Source organism: Ornithodoros turicata, chromosome 2 (assembly GCF_037126465.1).
Source record: "Ornithodoros turicata isolate Travis chromosome 2, ASM3712646v1, whole genome shotgun sequence".
Lineage (NCBI taxonomy): Eukaryota > Metazoa > Arthropoda > Arachnida > Ixodida > Argasidae > Ornithodoros > Ornithodoros turicata.
This window is the reverse complement of record NC_088202.1, coordinates 82,147,354-82,160,138: the sequence shown is the minus strand read 5'-3', so window position 1 is coordinate 82,160,138 and position 12,785 is coordinate 82,147,354. Positions and strand designations below refer to the sequence as shown.

The window sequence follows — 12,785 nt, the reverse complement described above, 5'->3', positions numbered from 1 at the left end:
TATGAAGAGCGTGCCGAATTCACTCAAATTCATGATAATTGGCAGTGATATTCACGAGCTATCCCATCGGAAAAAATAGCCGAATATCATGCTTTTCGGAACACGGGACCATAACGCGCGATGTCTTTCTGAGCGCAATCGCTCGCAGTCCGACGAAAGGAGGTTCCGAAGCCAGCCCACAGAGTGATAGTAGAAAAAGTAACAGTTCCTAAAATTGGGAGAGGGAAAGCATTATCCCAGCGAAAGTCGGACGTGATAAGCCATGCCTGCGTTATCTCTTTCTGCGATGCCGGGGTGGGCTGGGTTTCCAACCTCCTTTCGTCGGACTGACACAGATTGCGCTGAAAAATTCATCGTGCGCTATTCTGTGCGAACTCCGTAGAGCATGATGTTCGGCTATTTTTTCCGATGGGATAGCTCCTGAATATCCCTGTCAATTATCATTAATTTGAGTAAATTAGACACGCTCTTCACATTGGTGGGGTAAAAAAGTGACCTTTACTTGTCAAATTTCCGACTTATGCTCGCAAAAATTTACATAATTAAACTTACGTCACACGACATTCACATGAGCAGGTGTCAAAAACCCAGTAAGAACAAATGCCATTGACCGCATGACTCTAGGTGCTGTAGTTTTTTTATTATAATTCAATGACACGTTTTCTGGGACACCCTGTATATACACATATATGCGAATGCGTGCGTACCGTCGATATGGCGTTCTTAGACAACGTCAGCGCGACCAGAGCCATTGAGCCGTCGCGTGACATAGTGGCTAGAATGATCGCCTTCCGCGCCAAGACTGGGAGGTAACACGGGTTCGAATCCTGGCTGTGCTGTCCGCGGTTTTCCCAGCGTTTCCGGGTAGGCATTCTAGACGAATATCGGCACCGTTCCCCTGAAGTCTCCCCAGGACGATTACTGAGTATGTAAGCACACTGCGCTACATAGCACATATATCACCAAGACAACACTCCAGTGCTCCTCCAGTGTTGCTTTTGTACCGTTGCTACACTGTAAAATAACTGGTCATTGGCAATATTGCATCAAGATTGCAATGTTGTTTATGTAACATTGTTGTAAAATAAAGCAGTCCTTAGCAATGTCATATCAGCATTGCAATATCTATTTTTGCAGTGTAAGAGAGGTCAGCAAATATTTGACTGCTGTTTGCATAACATTGTTGCAGCATAAGGAAGGCGGTCATTAGCAATATGTCAATATTGCATGGCAATATTGCTGCAATATCACTACGCCAATTTGTGCTGACTGGGTTCTTTCTCGCTAGCGGTGGACATGGAATTTTGAGCTCCCAGCGAAAGCACGGTTGCGACACCCGCATGCCGAACGAAGTTTATCCCCTAGTAGTACACATTGTTGCCGTAACGTTGGAGCCACATTGCAAATGTTGTTCAACTTTCGTTAATAATATTACCAAAACTGTGCCAACGTTACTACCCATTTTACGAGGTTCCTCCAATGTTGCTATGGAACAGTGTAACCTTCAGTAACCTTCGAGCAACATTACTCATCCAAGCACCTGTTCCGCAATATTTTGCAAGACAGTAGTGAACATGTTACCTCAAACATTGCGCGAACGTGGTTAATGTCCCCTTCATAGTTTGTTGCCAGCAACGATGCTGGAGAACATTTCCGCAACATTGAGACAGCGTCCCAGACACATTCCTCCAACACAAATAAAACATGGAGGGAACGTTTGTGTTATGTTGCTGCAACATTGAGACAGCGTCACAATCATATTCCGTCAACGCAAATAAAATGTGGAGGAACATTTGTGTTATGCTGCTGCAACATTGAGACAGCGTAACAGTAATATTTTTCCAACACAAATACAATATTGAGGCAACAGTTATGTTGCTGTAACATTGAGACAGCCTTACAGCCATAGTTTTCCAACAAGATTACAATATTAAGGCAGCATTTTTGTTATTCTGCTGCAACATTGAGGAAGCGTTATAGCCATATTTTTCCAACACAAATACAACATTGAGACAATATTTGTGTTATGTTGCTGCAACGTTGAGACAGCGTTACAGCTATATTTTTACAACCAAAAATGCAATATTAAGGCAACATGTGTGTTACGTTGCTGCAACATTGAGAAAGGATTACAGCGATATTTTCCCAACACAAATGCACTATTGAGGCAACATTTGTGTTATGCTGCTGCAACATTGAGACAGGATTACAGCCATATTTCTCCCACACAAATACAATTGAGGAAACATTTGTGTAATGTTCCTGCAACGCAGAGACAGCGTTACAGCCATATTTCTCCAACACAAATACAATGTGGAGGCAATATTTGCGTTCTATTTTGCAACACTGAGACGGCATTACAGCCACATTTGTTCAGTGCAAATGCAATATGAAGGCAACATTTGTCTTCATTTGTCTTTGTTTCTGCAATGTAGAAACAGCGTTACACCCATATTTCTCCAACACAAATACAATGCGGAAGCAACATTTGCATCGTATTTGTGCTACATTTAGGCAGCAATACAGCGATGGTTCTTGGCAAAGAAATACGACGTTTCAGGCAGCATATTCGTAAGGAGTCCAGTGTGAGGGGGCCTCGTCCATTCCTCTCGGTTAATATCCCATGTAGTACAAGTCTGACATGGCACTCGACAGGAAGGGATGTCAGGAATGTTGTTGGATATACTTGACTCGTTATAGATACATGGGTTAATTGCAAGTATGCATCGTCACCGTTACAAATGCTTTACGTCCCACTACACCTAATGAAAGTACCCCAACATTGTGTTTCAGTATATGCTCCATCCAGTGGGACGCCCAAGAGGTTTCCCCAGCAGAGTCTACCTCCATAGGTATCTCTCCTGCTTGATGGCAATACAGGTTTCCCCCAACCCCAGAACGGAGGGAGGGGCACGGCACCTATGTAGTCACGCATTGAAAAATGTGTACATGCGGTGCAGCAATGTTGTTGCGCTGTTGTGTACACGTTGCTTGGATGTTACTGCAGATGAAGTTAAAGTCGTGGACACTGACGTTTGGGCAGCGTTGCAGTATGACATTGATGAAATGTTGCCATACCATTGTTCTGTGTTCAACAAATATAGATGCAACGCTTTACAATGCTGCACGAACGTTGCATAACTGTTGCGTAAATGTTGTGCTGTGTTAAAGAAATATGACTAACACTGTCATAATGTAGCGAAAACTTTACTCAAATGTGGCCACATTGTGTGTGCGTTGAAGAACATTGCTGTAACAGTGTCACAATATTGTGGAAACATGCCGGAAACGTTGTCTAAATATTCTATTTGAGTTAGGAAAACATGGTTCTAGTCCTGTCAGAATGCTGCAGAAATGTTTTCCAGCAACGTTGCTGCAACTGATTTTCAAAAGGACATTAGCCACGTTTCTGAAACGTTTGAGTAAAACATTACCACAACGTTCCGGCAACAAATTCTGCCCCTTCCCGCCTTGCAGTTGGAATAGCATATGGCGGGACATTTCGTGCTTGTCCTCTTCTTCCCTGGAAGTGTTTGGTTCGTGATAACTGAGCTGAAATAATTGTACAGAAAGTGCGACGTGGTGCATCGGTAACCTCTCCATTAGCTTCCTACGTGTTGCCTGCTGATACTTCCTCAGGTGAGCACCATTCCAAGTCATGTCGCCTGCGGTAACGTTGTCCGAGCACACCTCTCAGCACTTCATGTTCGCCCTGGACCCTACGTTTGTCAGGCCTACGCGGTACTACACTATCCGACTAGTCCACCAAGGCATGCCGCTGGCATCTGTGGACTGTGTTAACAAGCACACTTAACCACGATGCGGTTTCCTATTATACACGAGGTGCGTTGCTACAAAATTTTTATTAACATACAGTGCTTGAAGAGAGTGAACTACGTTCAGGCGAGAACGCAGGGCTGTTAAAAAAGAGTTCAGTTACCGAGATTGCTCTGTGACAGGAAAGGCTGTCAAAAATCCGCAATCTCAGCAATTCTGTACTCTCCTGTACAGTACGTGAGCAGATGCGCCCCCAGAGGTACTTGACGAGTGGCATGGATATCGTGTAGGTGCAAGTGAAAACCATTGCGTGTCATTTTCATTCATTTGTACGCACACTTAATAGGATAATCATAATAGCTTCATGCGATCACATATCATTCAAGCAGACTTGCTTGTAACCGTAATTAGTAGGCAGACGAAGCGTGGACAGGCACGGTGGGTGGCTTCATATCTGAAAAGTTACTATTGAGAGTGTATTCGTTTCAACTCTAACACATGCATCTTACAAAAGTATCGACGACATGCTTGATAGTTTCCTTGAGTTTGTAGGCGGGTTTTTTCCTCGGGTTGTTGCTCGGGGTATGCAGTGCGAAGCAGCGGAACACGAGCACAAGAGTCCACACGGAGCCAATCAGCGTGATGCCCGACAGGAAGATGTGATCCTGTATGATCATTTATTCTGCTAATCACAAAAGGAGCTGTCGGTATGTGCCTTGCATCCGCTTACCGCCACGAATTGCCTCACGGAGAGTATCGGGCTCTGACCGAACAGGAACTGATGCATCCGAGAGAGCGGTCCCTCCGAGTCTATGGGACGACACCTCTGGAACACATCGCAGTATCCTTTCATGTCGTCACAAGGAGACCCTGGCTGGAGCATTTTTCCACACAGATGTTTCATGTCCGGGTAGTGGCATGCTTCGTAGCAGTGCTCATCTCCGCTGCCTTCTACGTTGAGACGGATCTTCAATGTCAATTCTAACTACTAAATATGTCGTTAGTGCTGAACAGAAAGGTATAGTTAACGAGCGCTTGGGGGGAAATATCCAACGATCTTGAACGCTCAATATTTCGTGAATATAATCGGTTGTCGAGGATCATTCAGATCATTTAGAAGAGTTTCTGTGCCACATCCGTTACGATCCGTTAGATTACGCTAGTGTTAATAAAACCATGTGAGACGTGAGACTTCACTCTTTTCCCCACACCAACGATCGATGAATTTCGATGGCTTTTCGCGTATCACGTACGCATTCAAGGGATTGTGAAGGCGATACACGAACTGTGTACTCAGTTTCAACGCCAAATTATAGCTAATTTTCGGCTGCACAGGGTAGAAACCTGAATAAAATAATCCGGGCCACACTCACCGTGGTCGCGACAGGCCAACTGGCACTTGTGGAGGGCATCCAATCCGCTCCCTGTAAGGGTGCACTCTGTCAGCCCATACTTCTCACATACCGATCCTGTGCATCTTCCCTGCTTGCAAACCTGAGTTCCATTGTTGCATTCAGTCATGTCAGACTTCAAAGGGGCTTCTGGGCACTTTACGTTGAGACCATTGCAAGGTGAATTAAGAAGCATTAGTGCGAATGCGAATACTGAGAAGCGACTGCCAACATGGATTGACAGACTACAGCAATTGCGATCACCCTAGAATTCTAGAGTTCGGATGAAGTGAAGAACTTGCGTGCGCTGCCTCTTGCGCTTCACTGTCCAGTGTGCATGAGTTCAAGTCAATGACTGTTGCACTAATATAAACCTAATTACTAGTGTAAGTGAAAAAGAAAGTGGAACCGCCACGCTATAGGTTCTGCTAGTGGTTAAACATCGAAAGAGCACCCGTTTCCCATGACAAACAGAACCTAACGCAGGGCATGGCATGCGAAGACACATGCCACGCAGTTGTAAATACAGCAGCTGAAACATACATTTTATCACTGACAACATTTCAGGCGGCTTAGTTTCTGCATTACTTCAAATCACAATCAGTTAATATGTATGTCAAATGCGGTGCATAACACGCGCGTTTTACCTTGAAGTTTAATATTTTTAGCGTATTTTAGCTAATGGTGTTCCTGTTTGTCATCCATCTATGTTATGAACGTTATTCAATGACCAGATCGAAGTTGGAAACGAAATCGGTGCTTCCACGAAAGCGGAAACGTGTACGACTCTCATCCATTACGGAAAACAGAAACCGTAATTAGAAAGAGCATTCATTGACGTCATCCCTCTAGAGTGAGCTCTAGAGCTTCTAGAGGGCACTAGAATCGAAAAGGATAGACAGACCGCCGCTGTGATCTAGGCCCGGCGCAGGGATTTCCCTACACCCCCAGGGGTATGGCACATCCTCCCTGGTTTTTGCAAATGCCCCCTGAAATTTCTGAGATTGCTCAATACAGCTCCGCTATGAATGCGTATACCCATAAAGATGTAGCTATAGGGAAAACGACTTGTCCGTCGAAATTTGGCTTCGCTATGCGCTAATTAGAAGACTATGAACGTTGAATATATGGAAACTACAGGTAAACTGTTGAACACAATGAAGATGATAGTCTTGACGGTAGGGACAGCCATGACCTAACATGGCGGCAACTCCGCTATAGAGGCTGCGATGCCCACTTGCGAGTGATGTAATATGAATAAATCCTATAGCCGTACCGAATTCGGGTAATTTGGATATCGACATGAGTGATATGCATGTAGTATAAAACAGATGATGGACGCTTTCACGTAGCAGAATTACTTTGTTGTGTGTACGCATTGTGTACACTAAGACAGTACTTAGGAACAAACCATACAGGTAGAAGCTGTCTCCGTACCCACTCGCTGATGCGTAAGAGCAGCAAACAAATCAGACAAGAATGGTAAAATTTGATAAGAACGAAAAACAGGAAGGGTCTATGCGAGTTCTGAGGGCCTGTTCTCCCATACAGCGCTTTGCTCCATAGCGCTGTTTTCCCTCCTTGCACTGCTATGAAACGCTGGAAAACGGCGCTTGTCGAAGCTCCCGCGAACTTTCAGTGCTCATTTCTAGCTCTGGTTTGTGACGGCCTATGAAGAGGCTGTTTTAGTGATGACGTCATGGAAGCTCTCGGGTTGTTTTGCTTCCTGGTTCTTGGAGTGTTGTGTTGGTGAACTGAACATGGCATCGAATTTTCCGTTTCTCAGCTAACAGTGCTTGTAGGTCCTCATAGCTTGCTAGAATCAAGAATCAACACCGGCGGTACGGCGGTACGTCACGTCGCCAATGAGGTTCCGCGAGACTTTAGATTTGAAAGCGAGAACACGGAGGCAGAAAACGATTTTTCCAGCGCTCTGAAGCAAAGAGCTGTATGTGAGAACAAGCCCTAACGAAAACAAAGCGCCCGTTAGCATTCCTTGGTCCAAGGAATATGTGCAACGAGACTGTCGGTTTAACAGATGCACTGATGATGTGACACGAACGCAAAGGATATTCGCAGAAGGCCTTTCCTGAACATCTGTCTTCTTCTTTGCAGGGAGTGAGTTCCGGCAGCACCTCGCACTGCTTGCTGCAGCAAGAGCCCGCTGTGGGACTGTAAACAAATCGTTGGACATGCTCTTTATCATGCGCCTCCGCCAGCATAAACCTCGTCACACCAGTAAACGATGCGGCTTGGTTGCGGCTTGGTGGAGCAGCAAGGAACCGGAGGGGGAAAAGTGCAAATCAGGAACGGGGCAGAAAAAACAACAAAAAAAAAAAAAAGAAAAGAAAACGCTGCAATACATATCACGCCATCTTTCGTCAAAAATAGGAGAGGCAGAATTTTCATTCTCTCGGAAGGGTGACTGTTTTCTCACGTCTATTTTGACAAAAGGTGGCGCCAGATGTATCGTAGCGGTTTCTTTCTCCGGTTCTCGAAAGTGCTTTCTGGCCTGGCTCCGGCCGGTTCCTTGCTGCTCCACCAAGCAGCAACGGACCGATCGAAGGTATGCAAAGCGTGGGGGTGTTACGGTAACCGACAGGCCCCATAGTTCACGTCGGAACTGACAGGTTTGTCTTTTTCGTTTTTTTTTCTTCTCATATAATTGCCACGGACTTTACGACAACAGTTATAACGACAGTGTCCAGCAGTCCACATGTGAATTTTGTTAGATAGTTAACTGCGTGAATGCCATATCCAGAGCTTGTATAAAGGAGAATATCTAACCACATTGCGCACGTCCTGTACACACGCTACTGTATTCTGTGAACCCCGCAGTATCGCCGGCTATACCTGCACGTTGCTCCTTGCCTGAGCCTGCACCCCCGAACTCTTTCTGCGTTGTGTCTCGAGTAGCAGCACATGTCGGTGCAGTCGACATCGTCTATCCCGCAGTCACAATCCTCGTCTCCTTCTTGAATTGAGTTGCCACAAATCGGGCCAGTGCTCTCTGTGAATTAGATTAATATAAAATTAGAACGACCTCCATTTTTGAGCCTGCCGCTGCCCCCCCCCCTCCTCCTCCCAGTATGAAATATCAAGTTTTCTCAACTCTCTATAATGACCGACAACCCAAATATCACCGATGCGGCGAACTGAAATAGAACCGAAATTTTGAATTGTGTTGAATGTGTTTTCGAACCCATCACCACTGCCTGATTATTACAAGCATAGGGATTCACGTTCCTAGCGTACCCTGCAATGGGATCCAGCCCTGCTTGCACGAACATTGAGAAGACTCCTCAGTGGCGTCTTCAGTACGTTTGGCAGTGCTTTACACACGAGCAGCGTTGAGGACTGTAGCGCGTGCCCGAGACGTTACAGGGGGCTACACTGAGGGCGCCGCTCAGGTATATCCTCAACATTCGTGCAAGCAGGCAAGGGGTTCTGAGGATACGTATGATTTACAAGCCTATATATTAGGTGCAAATGTCTTACTTAAGAAGCAGTTTTCTCGTTCGCTTTCTCCGCTGAATAACGGCAGAAGTATAGCAGAGATATTACGGTTGCTGCACGGGGAAAACTGATCATTGTTCTTCTGTGTTCCAGTAGTTGCAGACGCGTACATTATGTAATTACCATCCCAGCCGTTAGGCACGCACTCGCGTCCCTCGTCGTGCTGCAAAGGGACGGAAAGCCTTGAAACTATATTTCTCAGAGTTGACACTCCCACATCCAATGACCAGGCAAAAACCGCTCACGGGGGATCCAAAAGTGTGGCCAATTTCGTGGGCAAAGGATACTTCGGAGATTATTGAAGGTACAAAGCTATTGTAGTTGAGGAATGTAAGAATGCCGGCATTCAGGCTCATGCGGTACTCTCGGTAGGCGTCACCACCAGGGTCACGGTCCACTGTCATTCGATTCTTCTCACAGATGCCACCACTTCCATCTAGTAGGAGAGAAGTGCATTGAATACATACATAAGCCGCCTCGGTCTCGTTAGTTCGCAATATTCTAAACATTGCAGGACTAGTGGTTTTGTAAGCGCGCATGCAACGGTGGATTTTACAACGCGGCTCAGAATGAATCAATTGGCTTGTCTGTACCAGTGGTTTGTTGGACGTAACGCCAGGAGTTTCCCAGGGATCGATGTTAGGTGCCCGAGACCTACAATTTTTTGTTTTTTTTTTTCGTCTCTCTGCCGAAAACATTGTACTGCACAAGCGTGTTTCCTGTGTTGATGATCAAGGCGCAGTTTCATAACGTTTTATTTTGTAGTTGTTGTATTAATATGATGTCGTGTTAGAACGTGTACAGAAGGAAGTTGCTCGTTTAATTTATAATGACATTCGTGCTACTACTACACTTTCACTGGCATTGTGTCGCAGAGATAAACCACTCTAGTGAACTATACTTCAGGGCACCGCGTCTTAAGCATCATTAAACAATTTATCATATTAAATTTTTGTACTCCACATTAAATGGAAGACTCTCGCGTTTTTGTGTATAAGCACATTTATTCGTTGCAAGAATTCTCAATTTGCACAGATGTCTTCAAATAGTATTTGTTCCGAGAACAGGACACGATTGGAACACTCCACCAGCGACCGCTGTAAATGAACGAAACATGGCTCGCCTTGTACGCAGTTTGGAAACCGTATTATACAGTGCTGGACAAAAGTTTACGGACCACGTTCCGGCGCATTCCTTCCTCAGTGTGGCACGCTATCATCGAATGGAACCGTACGGACTTGCAAACAGGTGACCGGGTTACCTATGCACATGTCCGTACAGTCCCATTCGCTGTTAGCCTGTCAGACTGTGGAAGGAATGCGCCGGAGCGTGTTCCTTAAACTTTTGTCCAGCACTGTACCCCAGCCGAAAGGTAACGATCGACAGCGTGGACAAGCAGTATTGAAAATAAATGGAAAAATAAAATTATCATACTAAAATTCTAGGAAGGCAGCAACAAGGAGAATCGAAAGAATTCCTTACATTCTGGTTTGGCTATCCATGCAAGTCCCAGTATGCCGTCGGTAAAGTCTCTGAACGTCCAGGTGAAGGCCAGACAGAAGTCGTCGTAATTTTCTAGCGAAGAAAAGTGTAGCATATGGGTGGAGTCCACAGCCGCGGAGCAAAATGGATTCAAGTTCAGTTTCCCTCCCACGCAGGATCTCGTGTTGTTTATCTGGAGAAATTCAAATCAAATGAACATCAATTCATAGAACATGCACTGCGCTATACACTCATTGTCCATCATTGCTCCATCACAGCGACGCACCGCGCAGCATGCACGCGGGCTTGTAGATGATACTCACAAAAGGTATTTTAAAGTTACTGAGTACCGGGCAAAAACTGAGTATTAAGCACTCTTAAAAGTAACTCGTTACTTTCAAGACACTGTGACGTCACAGTTGGAGGTCGCTACCAAAGACTCTACAAAAGCTTTATGAAGCTTTAAAAGTGTTTTTGAGAATTGCTATCCCATAATCTTCCCCGTAAAAAAACAAAACAAAAACACACACACATTACCCCCAACACTGAACAGGCGATCTACACATGCGAACAAATGCTCTAGAGAAACGAGAGAAGTCACTGTCGTTTTTCTCCTTATCGTTGCTTTAACCTCATAAAGAGATATTTGACACGCCTTCTCTCGCTACGACTTTCGGCACGGGTCCTCATCCTGCCTGATAGGAATCTCAATTGTATAACCGCATACCCTTCAGCACAACATCACCTCATGCGTGCTCCGGCCAAACCCCAAGCGCTGCACGCTACACCATCCCACACTAAGAAAAAAAGAGTATATGGAATGTAACTATATAACTTTTGCACTCTTTCTATCCTTTTTTCCCGCCCACCTTAACTCTGATCACCCCACAGTACTCTTCCGATGCTCTCTTTACTCTGCTATGGCTACTATGACGTTACCATACCACGCTGAATACGCAGGTTCTCGTCCGTTGACTACCTCTAGTCTAAAATCACGGTTTGTGAGTGATCGCCAAAGTATATGCGTGTTAGTGAGTCATCCTTTGTGAATCCAAGTTTGAGCGTCTGTACGCCCCTTCCATATAATCCGTGTGTGTGTGTATACACCCAGGTCTACTTTAGGCACAGGGCCTGAACGTTAAGGCAGCACACTTCATCAATAAAGAAAAAGCAGTGACAAAGCAAAGTAAATGAAGGACGGTAACATAATCCCAACAATTTTATCCCACATCCGCGCGGACTAATTTTTATTCCCTTGCAGTGTTGGATTACACACCTGGGCGACAGTGTAACACGCTTTGGAAAACAGGAGCGAACATCGCGCTAAAAAAAGAGTGATGTCAGTGACAAAGATTTACACTGCATGAGACTTCGGTTCTTAGAGTACAAGAGGAACATGGACGCCACGAATATTTCAGGAACATTCTCTGGAAGTTTACCTAAACCTCGTGAATTTACTCTTGAATTAGGGGCTTTCGGCAGAATCTCTCTTGCTCCAGAGCATGGAGCTCTGATGCACGCAGATCGTATTGTCTTATTTGCATAGCAAGATACGGCGTTCGGTATTCCAACACACGTGGTCGTTTCAAGATTTAATATATATACAGGGTGTTCACCGAACTAGAGAAGTAATTTTTAAAAATAGAAAAATGACCCTTTTCCCAGTTTTAACCAATGGCAATGTACTCTACGCCTAAAGGCCCACCTTAAGATGGCGCAGGCAAGCATCTGTGACGATGCACGATGCGGAAGCTCCGCCTTCGTCAGGACAAAAATATGTCAGTGATACACATAGCTTATAAAGGCTTGCATAGTGATGTTATTGGGAAAGGGAAAATTCCGGGCACCTGGCGGTTGTCAATGGGTCACGTTTGAGAATGCTGTCTTGTCAGGTTCAAGTGTTAGGTCATCGTCCTTGGGGGAGTGGCTTTGTCCAGGTTGTGTCACCGGTCCAGCTGAAAAGGAATTGGAGAAAGTGTCTTATCTACGAGGTTAGACTTCTTATTGTTTATAGCATGCCGGGGTCTTGGTTAATGGTCGATTGGAATTTGTAGATCAGGTAGGATTTGCGTTGCTCTCGGGAGTGGTCAGAGTAGAAGTTTGAGTGGAGTTTGGAGTTTTCTGGCGCAACAAGTTAGACTGGAGAATAAAGATTGATACATCGTTAATAGAATGACCCGGCTGCTTGAAATGGCGGGAACCTGGAAGATGTTTTGGTGACGTCCGATCGGTGGTTGTTGAATCCGACTCTAAAATAAGTTTTTGTCTGGCCGACATATTGTGCTTGACATGCGTTACATTGGATTGCATAGATGACGTTTGCGGAATTGCAGTCTAGGTCTGCAATGATCTTGGCGGTTAGAGTTTGTACTTTTGACTTCCTGCGTGGTTTGCATTAGTCTGCAAATCTGCCAACGTCGGCCATTACATCGGTGACAACCAGTCGATGGATTTATCGCACTGTTTACTTTGGAGCGGACTAAGTTATCATGCAAATTACGTGTACGTCTGTAAGTGACATGTGGTGGTTCGGGAAAAATTTCATTAGTGCGTTCGGACTGAAGGAGGATACTATGGGACGATTAAGTGTGCTGTCAATGTTTGGGATATTTCCGGTGA

General features: G+C 45.1%; 1 protein-coding gene across 4 annotated transcripts in view; it reads right to left on the bottom strand.

Annotated features, from left to right (window-relative positions):
* Window positions 1-3,853: 3,853 nt before the first annotated feature.
* The window catches only part of LOC135385621 (disintegrin and metalloproteinase domain-containing protein 10-like), a 37,068-nt gene continuing 28,136 nt past the window's right edge, over window positions 3,854-12,785 (bottom strand). For 2 of the 4 annotated variants that reach the window (XM_064615062.1, XM_064615065.1), the window contains 9 exons: window positions 10,167-10,359; window positions 8,930-9,120; window positions 8,667-8,847; window positions 8,022-8,178; window positions 7,243-7,340; window positions 5,151-5,342; window positions 4,508-4,728; window positions 4,287-4,442; window positions 3,854-4,231 (listed from right to left, as the gene is read on the bottom strand). In XM_064615062.1, coding sequence (XP_064471132.1) covers window positions 4,226-4,231; window positions 4,287-4,442; window positions 4,508-4,728; window positions 5,151-5,342; window positions 7,243-7,340; window positions 8,022-8,178; window positions 8,667-8,847; window positions 8,930-9,120; window positions 10,167-10,359 — 1,395 coding nt within the window. In that variant the 3' untranslated portion in view covers window positions 3,854-4,225. The remainder of the gene's footprint in view (window positions 4,232-4,286; window positions 4,443-4,507; window positions 4,729-5,150; window positions 5,343-7,242; window positions 7,341-8,021; window positions 8,179-8,666; window positions 8,848-8,929; window positions 9,121-10,166; window positions 10,360-12,785) is intronic. The other 2 variants (XM_064615064.1, XM_064615063.1) reach the window with 2 other exon arrangements.